At 37.1% G+C, this 20,415-nt stretch overlaps 1 protein-coding gene across 1 annotated transcript; it reads right to left on the bottom strand.

Annotated features, from left to right (window-relative positions):
• LOC117403330 (acetyl-coenzyme A synthetase 2-like, mitochondrial) lies at positions 1-19,404 on the bottom strand. The gene is made up of 14 exons (XM_034005398.3): positions 18,852-19,404; positions 17,443-17,539; positions 15,335-15,534; positions 13,633-13,808; positions 12,896-13,048; positions 11,010-11,157; positions 10,415-10,552; positions 10,047-10,139; positions 8,150-8,262; positions 6,205-6,331; positions 5,480-5,607; positions 4,869-4,932; positions 3,898-4,019; positions 1-2,866 (listed from the first exon to the last, which is right to left on the bottom strand). Exons 1-14 carry the CDS (start codon positions 19,204-19,206, stop codon positions 2,684-2,686), a joined length of 2,097 nt encoding a protein of 698 aa, XP_033861289.1. The 5' UTR covers positions 19,207-19,404; the 3' UTR covers positions 1-2,683.
• Between the last annotated feature and the right edge of the window lie 1,011 nt (positions 19,405-20,415).

The following is a 20,415-nucleotide window of genomic DNA, read 5'->3' as shown; positions in this document are numbered from 1 at the left end:
AAGACTTTGATTTGAAATGTAATAAACAAAAACAAGAAATATATTTCACAGTTTGAATATAGTATATTTAGGATTTGTTCATGAGAAATACCCTTTTTAAAACATTTGACTTTAATACTCAACCTTCTGTGAGAGTGTAGTCCTGGGGGAAACGAAAACAGGACTACATCTCCCAGAAGGACATGGGCTGAAAAACCCTAAGTTCATTGTAAATTTAATTGGTTAATTGTTTTATTAGTATTGATCCCCTGCACCTGGCTATCATTGTCAATTACAGCCAGGTGCAGAGTATTTAAAGAAAGCAGCCAGTCTGTTTGTGGCTGCTGTGTGGAGAGCCTGCTTGCTAGGGTGTGCAAGTGTATGAAGAGGAAGGGACTGTGTTATTTATTTAAAAAGTGTGTGTTTTGTTTATTAATAAATCTAGCGCGTCAGCGCTTATACCTCAATTTCCTGTGTTCTGGGTCTATTTTTAAAGGGGCAAAGAACCCAAATGGGTGCGGTTCTGTTACACTTGTTTACACAACAGACAAGAACTGATGCACAGTACAATTTCATATGATTTTGAAAACACTGACAGGTTTTTAACCAATGACAATGATATTCATTTATAACTAATACACATTGGTTAATATAATCATTACCAAAATACTACCAATGAAGCCAATATATATTATAATTAATTTCTTAGCAGACGCCCTTATCCAGGGCGACTTACAAATGTTATAAGATATCACATTATACATGATTTCACATTATACAGATATTACATTATATTTTTACATACAATTACCCATTTATACAATTGGGTTTTTACTGGAGCAATCTAGGTAAAGTACCTTGCTCAAGGGTACAACAGCAGTGTCCCTCACCGGGGATTTAACCCACGACCCTCAGGTCAAGAGTCCAGAGCCCTAACCACTACTCCACACTGCTGCCCTTACGTGGCATATTACGTGGTACGGCTTCCAAATCGTTGATAGAAACAAGAAAAGTATGAGCATCAAAATAAAATTACATGAACAGCACTGCATGGAACCATTAAGACCTTTTTTAAGAGTTTGTAAGGATATCATCAATGCACTTAAGTTATCTTTTCTATAAAGGAAGCTGCTGTGTTTTCCAAGCATAAACATGAGGTATTTCCGTCTTACAACGAGTATGAAAGGGCTACTGTAATGGCATTATTGAACAAATGGAAGCCACGACCTTACCGTGTTATAACCGATTCCGCAATATAACGAGGCGTGTTATAACAGGTGAGCACTATATGTGTGTGTATACATCAGGGTGTTCACTACAATAGGGTTTGGCATTTTTCTGTATCAGAATAATGACAGAACAGTAAATTTGAATTGAACATCCATATATAGTACTTTTATGAAGATTCCTTCACATTGATCAACATTTAAACGGTATTGTGACAAGGTACTCATGTCACATGTGTGGGTAACTGCATTGCCAAGACAGATGAGTTGGAGCAGAAACGCAGGCACAGGCGCGCAGGATTTATTAAACACAAAATAAATGACATATACACTAATTCTCCACTGTGGTATGTTTAAAAGAAAACAGTAAATAAATGAAATGCTGAATACAGTAATTACATGGCCTTTCTCTTGTAAAAACAATCCCGCATAGATTGCTCCTCACGCCCTTTGCCATGATTTCATCATGCATGATTCGTATTACAATAGGTAATCTTTGAATTAGCGTTATCTTTGAATTAGTCAACCATGATCGTTCTAATAGGGCTCATTTGCATTGAAAAAATCAGTTCTTGCTGTTGGGATCGTTAAAAACGTGTGTTCGTTATAAGAAGGGTTCGTTATAGTGAAGTTAGCCTGTAGATACATAGATAGATAGATAGATAGATATATTATGACAGATGGGGGGGGAGAAAAATACATGTAGTTCAGGTGGGGCTAACAAACTACATCCCCCAGAATGCCACGGGAGGGAACCAGGATGGGATTCACCTTGCTCCAAATTATAATGAATATCACCTGCCTGTGATTAGCAGGCAGGTATATTAAGGAACCAAAATGTTGGTCGACACAGTCTCCAGTCTGTGTGAAGCAACTTGGGTGGGTTAACTTAAAGGTACTGTGTGAGCCTTCTGGTTTGTGTGCGTTTAGAAACTGTTTTGTTTTACTGGTAAACGGTGTAGCCGTCCGGTTTAGTTAGGGATTTTCCTGAAAAGCTTAGTTAGCGCTCCAAAACTGAGTTAGGTTTTGTTTTGTTTTTGTTCATTTGTCTGTAATTAATAAAAATGGCATGAAAGTGCTTTTTAAAACTTCAAATTCTTGTGTCTGGGTCTGATTTTAAGGGGCTACTAGCCTTAAAATAAGTGATATCTTTCACTATATATATATATATATATATATATATATATATATATATATATATATATATATATATATATGGATATTTGTTGAAAAATGAATGCAAGAAATTAGGAATTGTGTGAAATAATACCTGATTTTTTTGGGGGGGGGGTTGTATTTGCCCTTAAATGTGTTTAACTAAGTGGCTACATTTGGTCAGTGCTGCCAGCCAATACTTGGATAAGCAGGTACAAGACAGTATTTGTTTTAGAACCATTTCTCCCCCAAAAACATGCCATTACTCAAATTAGGCTCCAACTTTACTGTTCTCAATATGAAAAGGGAGAGCTAATGTTTTGTTATGATGACACCTTATATGACTGGCCTTTGTACTTGTTATATGCCTCCACTATCTCTGTGATCACACTGGGATCATCCAAGGTTGTTATGTCTCCCAGCTCACTGGTTTGGTTGGTTGCTATCTTCCTCAGCACCCTTCTCATGATTTTCCCAGATCGCGTTTTTGGAAGTCGTTTCACTATCTGGAATGAGGAAAAGAAAAAGCGAAACTTTAAAAAAGTATAAGTTCATTTTTATTTTACAGCATTATGGGATTCAAGACTCCTGGAATGTAAAATCAAATAGTCCCTTAACCCTTACTGTACATTACATACTGTATTTTAATTAGGGTTGGTGTTTTATTGTAATTTTAATGCAGTAGTTTGCATTACTGATCACAGTCTCTACCGTAATAAAAATGCCTTGTCTAGTCTTTTTTATGTTTTTGTGTAATGTATTTAAATTATGCCAATAAGTTATGGGCACATTTGTGTATGTATGTGCCCCCACTATATATGTATCCTAGCCGAGGGAGGGATAATAAATGTATAGATTGAACAAATACTTCTTGATACAATTTTATTATCCCGACATGACTCCTCTTTCTTTTTTTAAAAATAAGCCTCAATCATCCATTTAGTCCTAAAGCAGCTCCCTTAGCCTCAACATTAAGGAGATTATTGATGTAATAATTACTTCTTGGAAACACACAAGCTGCACTAAGGCAATCCCTGGAATTGCCAGCTTTAGAGCATGGGGTTTCAATCGGAGGATGTTTGTGTTTAATTACATTTCTTTTTTCAGCAGTGTGGAGTAGTGGTTTGGGCTCTGGACTCTTGACCGGAGGGTCGTGGGTTCAATTCCTGGTGGGGCATACTGCTGCTGTACCCTTGAGCAAGGTACTTTACCTAGATAGCTCCAGTAAAAACCCAACTGTATAAATGGGCAATTCTATGTAAAAATAATGTGTACAAAATAATGTAATTGTATGTAAAAATAATGATATCTTGTAACAATTGTAAGTCACCCCAGATAAGGGTGCCTACTAAGAAATAAATAATAATAATACAATTTGATTCAATTTGCCCGTTGAAACAGCTGAAAGGCTGCTTGACTATAGCTAGTGCATGTGTCTAAGTGTTTTTTCTCTCATGAGCTGGCCATCAATTTATGGAAATATTCGTAGGTTGAAATATATTTCTGTCAATATATTTCTGACTTAATGTTTACTTACCAAAACATGATCAGGCACAGCATATTTGGCTATTTTGGAAGCCACAATGGCCTTAAGTTCATCAACAACTTCCGACTCAGTAAGGGAAATGTTATCTTTTAATACCACAAACGCAAATGCAGCTGGAACAGACAAAATGAGGAAGAACGTTACTATAGTTAGCAGGGCATGGCATATTTCACATTTTCACAACACAAGACAGTACACTACACAGAACAGGGCAACTATTGCTAAAATGCATTAGTTCACAATATGACAGTATGGAAACTTTCTCCAGTCAGTAAACCAGCACCGTTTTCAGTTTAAGGGAATAGAAATAACATAGCAGCAGCAGTGACTAAATTGATATCCCCTGTCCTACCATAAGGGGGTGCTACAAAGGCAGTGATGTCTGCTCTAAAATGAGAAAGGTGTCCTTTTATCATTATTTACTTTTCTATTATGATAATTCTCTCTGTGATGGCAAACCCCTTCTCTTACTTTATATTGGTTAATAATTAAACTCTACAGTTGTTCTTTATTGCTTTGTTCACAGAAATATCTAACTGTTCTTAATTACTGGAGCTGGCCCCAAGACAAGGCCGTCATAAAAAGAGTTCAAGGAGAGGTTAAACATGTTTGAATAGTAAACAGGCACATTAAGTATACTGTAGGATAAGGTACATTCTAGACATGTATAGTATTAATAACCGTATACTGATAAGGACACCCTTTCCTTGGAATTTTGTTATCACAGTGATGGAAACATAATCAATACATGACCCATGTGAGATCAACATGATGATGCAATTGAGAAAGTTATTCTTTTTGTAAAAAGAATAACTATTTTTATCATATGCTTTGCACAGGTCCCTGTGTGAATAATTAGAAGTCTGAAGATGTCAAGAATGATATTTGCATATTGTTAGTTAGGTGAGCAACAAGAAATGTGTGTGCACCGTGTTGCAGGGGTGTCCACTTTTTCGACGTACCTTCCCCTTTAATATCATGAGGAAAGCCAATCACTGCTGTTTCTGGAACATCAGGATGCTCATCCTAAAAATGAATATATAACCTTTTTATATGCATAGAGTTGCTTTAACGTATCATGGATGCAAATATATATAAGAAGGAATTACAGTGGAAGAACCAACAAGAAAAGTAGGGCTCTATTCATAAAATGTTTGAAAATCTTTAACAGTCTAAAAGTTGACTTTATTTCCACAGCATCAGTATGAAAAGAAACATGAACTTATAGTTAAAGTTTATGGAACATTGCCCCTAGTCAATACAAAGGGAACATCTCAACAGTAAAAGTTTACCAAAATAAGTTGTTTTTATTTGTTTTCCCTTGTACTGCATCTTGTCAGACTTTTACAATTTGAAATACCTCACCCATACTCTCGCCTTACTAGAAGATGTACATCTACAATGCCTTAGGTATAAAAATGTGACTCATTTGTATGTCCGTGGATCTTTGAAATTCCAATTTTACATCCAGGTTTATAATGTTTGCAATATTAGAGAATGAACTCTCCTCCCCCCCCCCTCCCCCGGCCCCCCATTGCTTGTTTTCATTTGGCATTGACTGCAAGTGTCTTACCATGGCATCCTCAACCTCTGCTGTACCCAGACGATGCCCACTGATATTGATGACATCATCCATCCGGCCCGTAATCTGGTAATACCCTTTCTTAGATCTGTGGGCACCATCGCCAGTAAAATAGTACCCTTTAACATGAACAGAAGTGGATGAAGAATCAATTAATCAATTCTGTAAGTTTGCTGAATATTATTGACGATCAACCTAAAATGAATCATGGGTTGTGAGTGGGTATAGTGCCCTTTAGAGAAAATGATGTTAAAAATATATATATATTTTAGGGGATCCGGTTAGCTCAACTGGCACAACTGCTATGTCTGCAAACTGAAAGCAGATATATCTACGCCATAATCAAAATGTTTGTGTACACCAGTGGTGGCCAATACGTGGATCACGATCCACTAGTGGATCTCAAGAGATTTTTGGTGGATCGAGGCAAATCTGAACAAGCATCAACACATAAGCACAGAACAGTTTTAAAAGGGTTGATTGCGTATTTAAAAATATAATTCCTGACTATGAATACACAAATGACATTCATTCCAAACAGTAGATGGCGCTAATAACTGTACACTGGCTTCTATACCAAGCTTCCTGTAGTGTACAGTTGCGAATTTGTGTTTGTTGGTTGCAATAGATAGATAAAACAGATATTAGTAATTAAATTTTGATAAAAAACTAAGAGAAAATGAAGGACAATGCTTTGTGCTTTCAGATTCACTTACCTGGATAATCTTTAAAGTAAGCATCCACAAACCTCTGGTGGTCTCCATGAATAGTTCTTGCCATGCCAGGCCACGGCTGACCAATGCACAGGGCTCCAGAGACATTATTCCCTTCTACTCGGTTGCCCTGTAAGTAAACAATGGCATATTGTACATTGGCCAAGGTGGAAGGGCTATTTTCTGACCATCGAACAAGGCAATAGCGACCAACCTTTTGTTTTGTTGAAAATGTAATTCGGCCAAAGGTTTAGCTGCAAGGGTGGAGATGGGGGAGGCAGTGGGTTGTGTCCAGTACTCTTAAAAGGTACTGTTCTTTATTACTGTATTTTGTGTGCTCTTTAAAACTAAATACCAGAGAAATAAAGGACCCCAACAGTAATACACAACTTACTTTTCCCCCCTAATAAGATCCTACGAAACGAACAAATCAGATAAACCAAGACGAAAGCAGGCAAAAGAACAGAAAGCAAAACTTCAATTTTTTGAAGCTGATGATCTGTTGCTAACCTGGTTCGTTTTAATTATTGTTAAACTGGTCAAGATGTTCTAATCAGTCCGATCTCTGGGGTCAGGTCACTGTCCCTCACAGCACAATAAATGAAAAGGCAAGCATGTATACCTAAAGCACCACAGACATATCAAGATTACTACAGAATATCTCAATTATCCAGCAGTTTAAATACCTGATTGCATTGCGCAGAGGGTGTTAAATACAGTGAGCAGATTGGAAGAGTTTCCTTTGGGTTCATCTGGAAACTAATAAAGTGACTGAAGTAAAAAGGAACCATGGCTGTAAGCATATGTTATTCCTGGGGGAGCTTTTTGTTACACTTTTAAGGAGGTAATGAATTAAACACTTGGGATGCTATTATAGTGACTATACCAGAGTGCAGATGTAGTATCTTGTGCTTCAGGGCTGAAAACGAATCACTCTAAGTAAATAACATGAATCTATTTGTTTTCCATTTTTACTACTTGATTATGCTTTGATTTAATTATGCAAAGTGGACAATAAAGATATCACAGGTCAGCACCCACCGCTCAGCTTGGAGCAGTTACTGCTGTCAGGTATTGTTCATGGTATTCATTTACTTACTTAAAAGAGGGGCATCAACTTATTAGAGCATATGTATTCAGACTGTGGTGGTTGGAGTGCAAAACAACAAAAATGTGGAAACAAATAAAAAAAAACACTCTTTGCTACTGGATTTGCCTCTCATATTCATACAATTTATAAAATATTTTAAAAATAAACCCTACCATTAACACCTACATTTACAGTGTATGTGTTGCTGTATAGAACACATGGTGCATAGCTAACCATGTAAAACACATGCTATTTCCCACTGTGACTACATTGCAACCAACTTGTGTGGCATTTTGATACATACAAAAAATATAGCTCATGTTTTCAAGTAATGCTGTAGAGAAGGAAAACAGTGGTAGACATGAGCACACAAAGAGGTCAAAACAGGATCAACCACCTACAGTACCTAATGAATGCAAACACTGCTGTAACCCCACAGTGCTCTAAGCATTGCTACAGGAGACAATATGGGTAGCACTCTGCCCATAAGCCACTTTTAAAGAGATTATTCCCAGTTGATTATCTCTCAACACTGCTCCCTCATTGCTCTTTGACAAGCAACAGGCACTGTCGTTTTTGTCATTAAATACATGTTTGGATTTTCTTATGGATTTCCTGCTTAACTTTCAGGCTTGAGGTAACTTCTAGGTAAGTTTCGTATACATTTTGGACACTTTATATTTTATTACTTTGCCGATTTTAGAGCGATGTTGTGCGCCTGTTCTTCTGTCTTGTTATACTGTATCTTGGTAACCCTCCTTTCTTCAACACCTCATTGGGGTCACTCAGAAATGTTTTCTTGTGAATTTGTCAATTGTTTGAATAATATTCCATTCCTATTGAAAAAAAAGCAGTTACCTTTTCATCCATCAACACAGGCTGGATCCCAAAGAAGGGCCTCATTGCCATGGCAGGGACGATCTCTGCTCCTTGCTCGGATGGTCTCGGGCTGATGCAGATTCCTCCAGTCTCTGATGATAAGGAGACAGATACAGCAGGACTTTAATTAAGTACACTAATTGGAGGGGAGACCAGTGGAGAAAATGGAAAAGCACATATGACTGAATAACAATTAATCAGCCACTCTGACGGTTTCTCATTCTCTTTATTATTTTAAAGGACTTGCACAGACTTGCACATTGTGTGTACATTTAATCACGTACAACCATTAGATTTGATCTGTGTTTGATGGAACCAAAAATCAAACCGGCTTACTTATTTAATGGAATGCCCACTTAAAAAAAGGAGAGAAAATCCCTTTGAGGTCTCCAGTAGTCGTTTCATGATAATGATCAGCTTTAGGGTCTTACAAGCAATCAGATTAGTAGAACTTTGCAGGGAAACTAAAACCACATTCATAAATTGTTTTAAGGTATTAGACAGAGACTCTTTACGATGCCCTTAATAACGCAGTTGGTGTGAAGCCCTTAATTCTTCTTACACTAACGTATGGCATTAAATGGAATAGATTCATGTATTTTACGAGACCAGCATGTACAACCTTATTGGAAACCTTGTGACCAGATGATCTTTAGTCCTCTAAAATTATGTTAATTCATTTTCAGTGCAGAGTGCAGATGTTGTTTATGTTCATCGTAAGTTCATCGTAATAAATAAGAGTATCAGACAGAATTAGTGTAGATATTGCATTGACCAGTATAAAATATATATCCACAAACGAAGATTTATACTATAAAAAAACAATTAAGCTATTGCTAGTAAAATACAGGGTACAATTGTACCATGGTATTTTGTTATATGATGTGTTAATTCAATTAAGTATAATAACCTTTAAAATTTTAATATACAGCCTTTTCTGAACTTGTATTTCTGTTTGTAAAAACATAGAACATCACATGCTCATTGGAAAATCTAAATTTGGATGCCGTCACAGCCATCATCAAGCTATTGCAGCTCTGTAAACATTTATTTAATTTAGGCCAGAAGCAGTTTAAAATGGTCTAATCCTTTTAGATCCTTCAAACACAGATTCTGATTCGTATTCAGACACTTTACAAGCAATTCCAATCAGCCTGTTGCCCAGCCTGCAACCTGAATTGCAGCTGCATGCTTTCAGTTCAGCCACTTCCCCTGCCAATGATCAGGGTGCTTAACTTTGACATGAACAGAAACAATACAGATTGGTGGCAATCTGAAATGTACTGTATGTACCGTACAGCCTGTGTTTAAAATTCTATTTAAAGAGACGAAAACAGACTTTGACATAACACTCTTGGTTCACATCTGAGAGGGTTGTGCTGTTACCCTCTTTATAAAGACCGTATTACTTGAACCAATGGTTCATCTACTGCATATTAAAACAGTGGCAGATTTAAAGCGCTGTACAATAGCTTTGTTCACAATGCAAGCTAAAGCTTAAGACATGTATTACTCCAGAAAGAGAACATTTATTCACTATTTTAACTTGTCGCTGTCTCAGTTTGAAAACACTTTGTATGCTATAAAAAGAATCACTGAAACGGTATGCTTTAAACTGAAAGGCACACATTTTGAAAGTATTTTATCAAGACTAATTTCCCCCTACTGTAGGCTACAAAATGAGAAACACATACGTGGCTAAGTGACCTGAGAATAATATCCTTTAAAAAAGCAGAAGTAAATTACAGACTACAGTAAACACTTGCCCAGTTTTAACTAGTGCATTCAAACACATGCAGTGCTCATGCATAGACATCTCTAAGTTGTAAATGGATCCATTATGTGGTCCTTGGTGATTGGTGAAGGTGCCCCTTACCCGTCTGCCACCAGGTATCCACCAGAGTGCACCTCCCTTCTCCAACTACATTATAGAACCACTCCCAAGCTTCGTTATTAATTGGTTCACCCACTGCAAGGGAAGAATAGACAGAAAGAAGAGCTCTATTGGATTACATTTAATCATCACTACTTTTGAAATCCTAATAAAAACAGCTTAAATTTTTTATATGTTGGTAAAATAACTTTCACAATATTGGCATAGTACAAAATAACAAATGGCTTTGCGTGGGGCCCATTACTTTGGGAGAGATTCCCATTTTTTTAAGCACAATACAATTGACAGTCAGTCGATCTAAGGATAAAGGATAAAGAAATCTTCTGCATTTTCATTCTGACTTCACTTACCAGACCCCAGTGTTTTCAGGGAGGACCGGTCATACTTCTTCACCCAGCTCTCCCCATACTTCAGTAAGAGACGGATAGCAGTGGGGGCACCATAAAACTGATTAATCCTCAAACGCTGCACCGTCTCCCAGTACCGACCTGGAGCATCCCCACACACCCAACAAAAAGAGTGATCAGAAAACGGGAACTGAAAATGGTCAGGAGTCAAAATAAAGCTGTCTGCCACTTTCTTTTTTACATGAAAACCTTTCTTTTAAATTCCCATCTTCTTTGATTAAAATTCAATGCAAAGTGGTGACAGTCATTGTTATAAAATATTAATTCATTAATGGGGGTTATTAATTTAACTAAGAAAGTAATCATACTCAATGTGTTCAGTGTATGTGTATGCATGTGAACTTCATTCCTATCCCTGCTACTGCTACTAGGAACACAGCATAAAAAAGGGTAGAAGTACTGAATAACATTTTCTCCAACCACAAGCAAGTAGTGTGTAGTGAGTGATGAAGATGCTTCCCCTTTAGGCAGGCTTGCAGTGCACAGCAACAAAATCCTTAGCAGTGGCACAGAAATCCTGTCTACTTATATATCTCACCAGGGTCTGGATAAATAGGAGTGCTCTCGAAGAGGACAGTGGTGGCACCATTGCAAAGCGGGCCGTACACCACGTAACTGTGGCCTGTGACCCAGCCGATGTCTGCCACACAGCCAAAGACATCCCCTTGCCGGTAGTCAAAGACGTACTAAAAGGAGGAAAAATAAACAAGAAGGGATTTTTTAATACAGCTGCCATAAAATCAGGGTAATTTCCTGGATTATCTGATTTTTTCATTAGAACATGTTCAATGTTGAAAAATATTTACCCATATTAACTTTTATCAGAAATTCTGAGGTAAAAATATAAGTGTAGACAAGCGCTGTATTGATCAGTCCACAACAGTGTGCAGGGACCCTATGCAGGTAGTTTTTCATCAACTAAGGGGCCATCCCCCTTATAAAGGTGGCATCACATTTAGACAGTGATTTTCAAGAAGGCATACTTATATAAATAAACAGTATATCAGTATATAAGTGTATTATTTTGGTCCTTTTTTTTTTTTTTTACAATTCATCACGATCAGCTACTCAGTAAATTACTCTTTCGTGATAATGAAGAACATAGGTTAGGGGTTTGGCTGGCGTTGAGCCATGTGGGCATATGGTTGTTTTGCATGGACGATCTGTAAAGCCGATTGATTTGCAGGCTGGCTCTAAACAGACCCTATGCCAAGCTGGGACAGGTCCAGGGTTTCATGTTTATACCCATGGAGATATGCAGAAATAATTATTTATGGAAAATAAATGTAGGCAGTACTCCCTCTTTGTTTTGTTTTTTTAAATTATAGCTTAATGGATTAGTCTGTCTTCAGATCAGAGGGTTGAGGGCACAAGTTCCTTTCGTGGTCATGCTTTTATTAATTCTATTTTAATTTTATGTTTTGCTTTAATCATTGGCTTTTATTTATGCATATTAACAGTGAATAACCTAAAAAAAAACAAAAAAAAAAACAGAATCAGCTGTACAGTATATCAATATATTATACAATAATTAATTTGACGCATAGCTGACTACCCCTTCTCATTTACAAAACTTTGAACTTGGCCTTCAGCATTTACCTTAAATAAGAAGTTACTTATAAATTCTAATTTAAAAAAAAATATATATATATACAGCATACTTTAGTCTGTCATAGACTATTAATGTCATGGTTCAATTTGTTTACAACATACAAGAAAGATAAGAAAGTTCCACAGTGCAAACTTCTGGCAATATGGGAATTGATGTTTTTATTCCATTCCAGGCATTGTGGATAATTCCTAGCTAAGCCATCTGAGCGATCAGGGATTCTGGTAGAATGCCAACCTTCTCTCTTCAACCACAGGGGTGACCATTAGCCTCAGAGTCGCTTGACACCAATCAGGATGCAGCCGCCAGCCATCAGCTATGTTACCCATTACATTTTACAGCCCCCGGGGATCAGTAACATATGGCTCTGGAGATTTTATGGCCATTTAGCAACATTCACATTTTTGTAACCCAGCTGCAACTCACCCCACTGCTCTCTTAGGTTCCAAAGATCATTTCCATTGAATGTTAATGCTATGTTTTGCCAGTCGATCCACTTGTCAGCAACTATTTCTCACCTTTTTAAACTTGTATTATGTATATTTCCTTACACTGTCTATTGTTGTTTCTTCTTAAAGCGTTATTTATTACCGTGCTTACTTACTATTCCAGCATATTAAATACCCTTAACACTACTTCTAAATGCTGGATTTCTGAACTGATGTGGTTTGAAAAATGACTACTAGGGGTGTGCAGCTGTTATTTCTGTCCCCTCTGAAATTTTGTATAGCGATCTTCCATTTAATAACTCACAGTTGCCACAGTTGCAGAGGAGGCAGCAATAACATAGTGGTAATTTCTAGAATCTGACCTACCTGGTGTGTGAGTGCAGCATACAGCAGATACCCGGCCTGGGTGTGGACGATTCCCTTGGGTTTCCCGGTGCTTCCTGAAGTGTACAACATGAAGAGCATGTCCTCACTACTCAGGACCTCAGGGTCGCACACGGGAGACTCCTTTGCCATTTCCTGAGGGAGATTCAAAATATAACAGCAAAACTTTTATTTAGGAGAACCCTACTTGCTTGTAAGGTATTATGTTCTTTTTCCTCTTGCGTTGCTTTTATACAGTGCTTTCCTGTCTCTTAACAGCAGTCTTCAGGACATAACAGCCCTTTAACCAAAAGCCCTCAGTGGAATGTATCCACTATCAGGTACTTTCCAGGTAAGGAAGACCCTGTTAACATTCTGTATAACCGAAATGAGCAGCGGGGTGGAACCTAATCACCAGTAACAGAGATTTGTATATCCATATACTGTACATTGAATGTTTTTAGGCAAGACCTAATATATTTAACAAACGAATGGAAAAAGCTTTAGTGGAACATTTCAACAAGGCCTCTACTGAATCAACTCTTGTCATTGCCACTGGGGCCATGAATTGGGTTTTGGTCAGAATTAGCAAGGGAGCTACGATGAGAATTTGAGTAATAACAGGTTGACAAAACAGGTTTTTGACACTATTCTGGTTTTTATAAATTACAAATTGGGAAATGAACTTGAAATGCCTCACTGGAATTTCTCAGGGAATCGTATGTTTTTACTGCACTTACTTCCTCAAGCTGGATATCGATTTCGCTCATGGGCACTTTGTTTTCTGTTCTGTTGGCCACAAACACATGCTTCACTGTGGGACACGTCTTCATGGCTTCGTCAACGGTCTTCTTCAGTTCTATCACCCTCCCGCCTCTCAATCCTTGGTTACTAGTGATAACAGCCTTGCACTGGGCTGCAAAAATATGTTTAGAATTTTTTCTAAGGACAATGCTAACTTACTCCTACTGCAATATTACATTTTTCCAGGGGCGCTAAACTATTCAAGAATGCATTTTCCCCCCGTGTGTAATGACATTTACTGTAAAATACTAGAGCTATGGCCAAAGGTTTTGCAGCACCTAGAATAGGAACATAATTTTGATCATGTAATCAAAGAAACTACAAAAATGATATCACAAAAGTCTACTAGAAGCCAGAATAGCAGTACAGTATTTCATGTTAGATTTCGAAATGTCACATTTTTCTATTTCTGCCAGTTTTCCGTTAAGTATCTGGAAAACTACAAAAGTGGTATGTAATTCAATATGTTAACGTAACATTATTCAGCAGGTTTCATTCAACTTTATGATGCAAAATTAGTTCATTCTTTTGATGCAAAACTTTTGGCCATAGCTGTAGTGGGCAAGTACAATATTGTAAATATCTGTGCTAAAAAATATATGCTTATCAGCAATATCACATATTTACAATCAAAACGCATTATATAGCAGCATATAAGTTTTGCAAGTCACTGGGGATTTCACTGTATTTTATCAGCAGGAATTTCAGTCATGCAGGTGACAGACTTGCTGGAGGTTAGTTTGTTTAAAGGTTCCCTGAGTGGAATTTAATTCCATATTTATTAGAAACTGTGTGGAATTTGTAAGGTTAGTTAAAAAAAATGTAGTCACACACCATTTAATTTTAAATATACAGCAGCCTTAACATTTAATTTTGTGACTTGCAGTGTGTACAAAATAATACATACACAATATGCTTCCTCTAAAGTCATTTCAAGTCAATAATTACCTCATGTGATCTGCAGTAAAGGAGGAAAGATAGGTCATGTTACTACTACTACCCTTATAAAAGCCTACTATGGTATACCATGGTTAAAGCATAGCAGTAAAGCACAGTAAAAGGATAGTAAAAACATGATAACACACAATCAAACACAGTAAATAACTGAGAAGTAAGATACAAGAGAAATGCATAGTAAAAAGATATATACTAGTAAACAATCACTCAGGAATTCTGTCTTGTTGACCTTCTGGTTTAAAAAAAGGGCTACAGAACCTATTGTACATTTCCCCACAATTAAATAACACTCTAACCTTTAAAGAGTCAGTACTGTAGCTTTGAATTCATTTTGATAGGTTTTTGTTTTATTTTATTTTTATTTCCTTTCCATTATATGAGGTTTGCAATCATTCGGAGAAGTTCAACTCTGCTAGCCCCACCTACTGTATATATATATATATATATATATATATATATATATATATATATATATATATATATATATATTGAGGGAAGCCTGGTAAAATGATAGTAAAACAATGGTAAAACACAGGCACACATGGTAAGCCACAAAAAACAAAAACAGGGTTAACCTCCATAAAGCATATTAAATGCATAGTAAATAACTTGGTTTAACTGCAAAATGTGTATCTCCACTCCACTCAACCTTTCTCAATTTCAGTGTCTCAAAATACCCACCATCCTGAATTCTCCCAGCTAGAGCTTCAGCACTGAAGCCAGCGAAGACCACTGTGTGCACCGCACCGATCCTGGCACAGGCCAGCATGGCAGCCACGGCCAGGGGGGAGACGGGCATGTAGATGGCAACCCGTTCCCCTTTCTGCACGCCATATCTTCTCAAAGTGTTAGCAAGCCGACAGGTCGCTTCTAAAAGCTCCCTGTGTCAAATAATGAAACGAGTAAGGGTTGGGGTTATGAAAGGCTTATAATATGTTAAAACCCTGCCATTTAACATTTAGTAATAGAAACAAAAAAAATTAAAAATGAACTTAACTCTCACAAAATGTCATGCTATAAACTGGGGCATGAAACTGTTGAACCATCCGCTCTATACATGAATGAGATCAGACTCCCTGCTCTGGCTCTGATTAGAAACTACTGCTCTAGAAGTTAGGGAATGTCTGTTTGGAAGTGTTGGCGGGCATGTGTTTAATTGAAACTTACAGATTTTGTGTGTGTTTAGGACTTTATATAACTTCCATATTGTACAGATGCCACCAGTTAAATCAATAACAGTATTATCTTTATTTTCATATTTGTTTATTTTTGGTATAAATCAGTGGTACACAACTCAGGTCATGGAGGGCCGGTGTCCCTCTTGGTTTTTGTTCTAACCATACCCTAAATTAGTTAATTGGACTAATTAAGCTTCTAATAAGGTCAAATAAAGGTGCAGCTTGAATAAAAACCTGCAGGAAGACCGGCCCTCCAGGACCAAGTTGTGCACCACTGGTATAAATGTTTTAAATTGTGTTTTTGTTAAATGTGTGCATATTAAATTAACCCAGGAAAGGGTTCATTTTAAGCCTTGTTTAAAACACTTAATTTCCATGAGAGAGTGTGATTAGAATGGAGAAAACTGGGTCATGATTGGCTGTCCAACTGATTAATTATTCAATCTGGTTTAAATGAGGCAGGTGTGTAAAAAAGGCTGCCGCTAGCACCAGTGGTACTCAACTCTAGCCCATGAGATCCATTCCAGTCCTGGTCTTTATTCCAAGCAGGTCCTAAATTAGTTAATTGCCTCTTAACAGCTTCAATTAACTACATTAGAACCTGCTTGGAGTAAAAACCTGGACTGGATTGGATCTCAAGGGCCAGAGCTGAGTATCACTGAGCTAGCCTGTATGTTCAGTCTTGTAGGGCTTATTTCTATTACTATACCTGTATCTATCTACCTTGAAATCTGCTACTGTACTTATACACCAAACAGTAACTCCCATACTGAGAACATTTAACAGTTTATCTGTTTTTGTGGTTAAAAAGTAATACAGAATTGTAAACTTTAGCAAAAATAATTATTAAGGTTATGAATATTGACTATGGCTCTAGCAGGGCTCGGCACTGCTGTATTATTTTTAGTGTGCTGAACCAGATCCAAGGTTTGTGAGAAAGCTGTGTTTTTGGCTTGGTGTCAAATCACATAAGAATGCTTTTAAATTAAGTAACTTTCAGTTTCATGTGTGTCTCCTGCTCTGACATGCAATTTCCTGTTTGCGAACACTGTTTGACTATTCTTAAAACAAGAAACCCTGTTTCTCTGTATCTAACACTAGTATATGAAGAAAGTACTTTGATCTCGATCTATCCTCACTAAATTAAGCCTAATATGCACTCTGTTTTTATCACAAACCATTTGTTAACATTACCTAAGATAGATTTAAATGCAGACACACTAGCTTTTGCCAGGGGAGTGTGAAATGTCATATATAAGGACATACATCTATGCGTTGTGGAATCTGAATTTTAGACACTAAAATAAAAGTAAAGCCACCAAGGATCAAAGGTGTCATATCTCTTTTCCCTGATATCATATATCAACCTGTAAGCAATGGGTTGTGGGGCACACACCCCTGCACCATTCTTCACTGAACATTCAGAACAAAAACAGTGGCAATTTCGTGCTCTAATTGTAGGTTACACTCCATGTCTTATCAAGCCACTTTAAAATGCAGGAGCTGACATTAAACCTTTAAAATGCAGGTGCTGACAAAAAACAGTCTCCACTGCTTGAGTTTAACAGTGCCCAGCATATGAATGTCACACAGAGGAGAAACATGCCCTACCTATATGTTATCTTGACCTCCGTGCCAGGCTCATCTTTCTCCCAGATCAAAGCAATTCTATCAGGTGTCTTGTGGGCGTGCTGATCTAAGCAGTTCACTGTCAACAAAAAAGGTTGAGTTATTAAAGGGCTCTACGTGTAACTGGATAACTATCAAGGCACTACTATAAAAGTGAATCACATAACAAATGCATACCATACATATTAACTGATTTTGTTTAAAAAAGATATCGATTGAAGCAATAGGCTTATTAACTACTTGCAACAAACAAATGATGTAATACTTAGTGTGGCCTTGAAATTTAAAGATATAAAACAAGTAAGAAACAACTTAAGACAACTTACAAACCCCTCAATTAAATGTCTGGGTGGTTTTTGTTTCTGATAGCTGTAATTTACATATAATTGCATGTAATGTGATAACCTCCTACTAAGGAAAACAAACCAGCCCACTCATCATGGTAACTTATTATTAGTGCATCGTTTTGGTCACTGCGACCTCCTGAGTGACATTAATTTACAATTAAATACTGTAGTCAATTACCATTATTCCCATTACCTCCCACAACAGTTTTTATAGAGTATCACTGGGTAATCACATTACAGTTAACAAAACGCAGGGTTAAACCGTATTCTATATGATAGATTCGTTTGGAATAATGAGTTTGCTATTCTAAAAAGGTCGCTTCGAATTTCCCCAAATGTGACAGTCAATAGAGTTCGACCTTGCATGTTTAATTTTCATTATATTAAAGCATGTTTTATTTTTTTTATTTATGGATTTAGATCCCGATAATAAACATTCCATCAGTGAGTAAAACATGGGACTATGCATAATCTGTAAGTAAGTCTTGGTTAATTCATGTAAAATAAACATAGCCATAGGAAAATGATCGTTGGTGGTGGTTGTAAGACCTTAGTAAGTGTGCAATTAAACCCCAGAGAGAAGAAGTAGAGTTCGATGTTAGTGGATAACTGACAGGAAATGTGTTGTTGTTGTTTTTAAATAACGCAACAAAGCGTTACTTCTTGCATATCTACTATAAGATGTACATTGAACATTTTACAAACTAATGTGATGTGTGGACCAATTCGCGAGCAACGTATAAAAAATAACTATTATTATTATTATTATTATTATTATTATTATTATTATTATTATTATTATTATTATTAAAGCATTATTATGCCCTTTGCCAAAGTAAACTTGCACTGTGTGATTATAAAAGTTTTACATTCAAATCGTTATAATTATGCTGTGCATTTGTTATGATTTACCATAGTATAGTTACCTTCTGTTTACGATTTACTACACTTTGCTATGTGTTGCCAACGGTGAACTTCTAAAAGGGTGATGTTCAGTAGTATCCATAATGTACATTTGTTTCTTGCGAATTAAAGATTACTTACCCGACACATTTAGCTGCCCTCCACAAAACCAGTGTATCTTGCCTTGTCTGAAGTCACAGTCTTTTACCTGATCGAACGGTTTGCTCCACAACAACCTTTCTTTTGCAAGAGCACCCCAGAATGTTTCTGGGTCTTGTACTGAAAGTTCATAAAGTTCTTTGTAGGATCTCAGACCATAGGGAGAACTGGCTTCAGACATTAAAAACTTTACATTTCTGCCGGAAACGCTGCTGTGAGTATTTCTTGTGTGCGGAAAGTTTGTATGTAAAGCAGTAACCCCTCTTCTGCATTTAGTTAGGTAGATATAGTATTTGCCAAGCAGCTGCAACATACTTCCCTTACTTGACGCTGCCATCTTTAATCTGTACGTTTTCCTCAAAACTTCATCAGGTAACACAAGTAAGGGGCGTGGCTGATGCCTGGAGTCTTATGAGCCAGTCACGGGCAAGAGTCAGATCGCATACGAATGTACCTGGCGATCGTTTCTCGCTTTCCATCCATTTACCGAGCGACTTTATAAGGGAGAAAAAATGGTTTTCCATCCACTGCAAATTCTAGCGAGTCAAAGGGAATTCCCCGTGACGTTTCGTGATGTCATAGCCTAATTTGCATGTGTCGCTACGTTTTCAGGTTATTCGCAAGAAAAATACTCGTTAGATGATTTTCCTTATTTTTTTTCAATCGCACATATTTTCCATATTTTACTTTTCTTGCTGCAGCCTAGTATTATAGAGTTTTGGCACTAGTCAGGATTTTAGTTTGTTGGCCCCAGGCTGGAATAACTCAACTCTTTTCGAGCCAGAAATGACTGTTGCTCTTGAAATGGTAGGCACGAGGGCGAGTCCACATCTATCTTATCTGAAGAAAGGCTTTATCTATACAGCCAGTTGTATACAGCTTTGCTGACAGTGAAGACCAAGCTGGAGTCGTTGTCCTTCAAGTCACCATCCTTGCTGGAACTACAGGAAGAGCAAGCAAGAACCCTAGCTGTAACAATCTTGCAAGCTTCAAGGAGTTTTCACAAATGAGATGAGAAACCGAATTTTGAAATGTTAAACGGTTTCTGGGTTTCTTTATGTGTTGTGACACTGGGTTATCCCAGCTCTGTTGAGCTTTATAGTAATGCACCAACTGACACTACACAATCCATCCCACTTGAGGAGTGTTTGCTTAAGGTATTCTCAATGGCTCAGGCTCTTGCATTTATTAGGTGCAAAAGATCAGTAAAAATGTCAGCACGAATACAAAATCATGTCATTTTGGTTTAAGCTGTTAAAATGTAAACCCTCTAACTTTGCTGAATTACACTTAAGAAAAAAGATTGTAAGGTATGTTCTCAATCGTATAACGAAACTTGCCATGTTAACTGTCTTGGACCTTGGCACACTTGGGTTAAGGTGCTAGTTCCAAAGTAACTTTTGGAGATTTACCCAAGGAGCCTCTTGTATTAAAAATAAGAATAATACATCTGAAGGGTAACTCAATGATATATAATCAAGGAAGATATTTGGACAGTCTGGACTGCGTTATTATAAATACAATTATTATTTCTGCTGTTATAAAA

The sequence above is a fragment of the Acipenser ruthenus genome, chromosome 5 (assembly GCF_902713425.1).
Source record: "Acipenser ruthenus chromosome 5, fAciRut3.2 maternal haplotype, whole genome shotgun sequence".
Taxonomy (NCBI): Eukaryota; Metazoa; Chordata; class Actinopteri; order Acipenseriformes; family Acipenseridae; genus Acipenser; species Acipenser ruthenus.
This window is presented reverse-complemented; position numbering and strand designations above follow the sequence as displayed.

Coding starts and splice junctions, on each gene's coding strand:
- LOC117403330 (XM_034005398.3), bottom strand. CDS start 19,206: ATGGCAGCGTCAAGTAAGGGAAGTATGTTGCAGCTGCTTGGCAAATAC. Junction 5,608..6,204: donor TTACTTTAAAGATTATCCAG/GTAAGTGAATCT, acceptor TTCATGTTAAAG/GGTACTATTTTACTGGCGAT. Junction 2,867..3,897: donor CTGTGCCTGATCATGTTTTG/GTAAGTAAACAT, acceptor TCCTCATTCCAG/ATAGTGAAACGACTTCCAAA.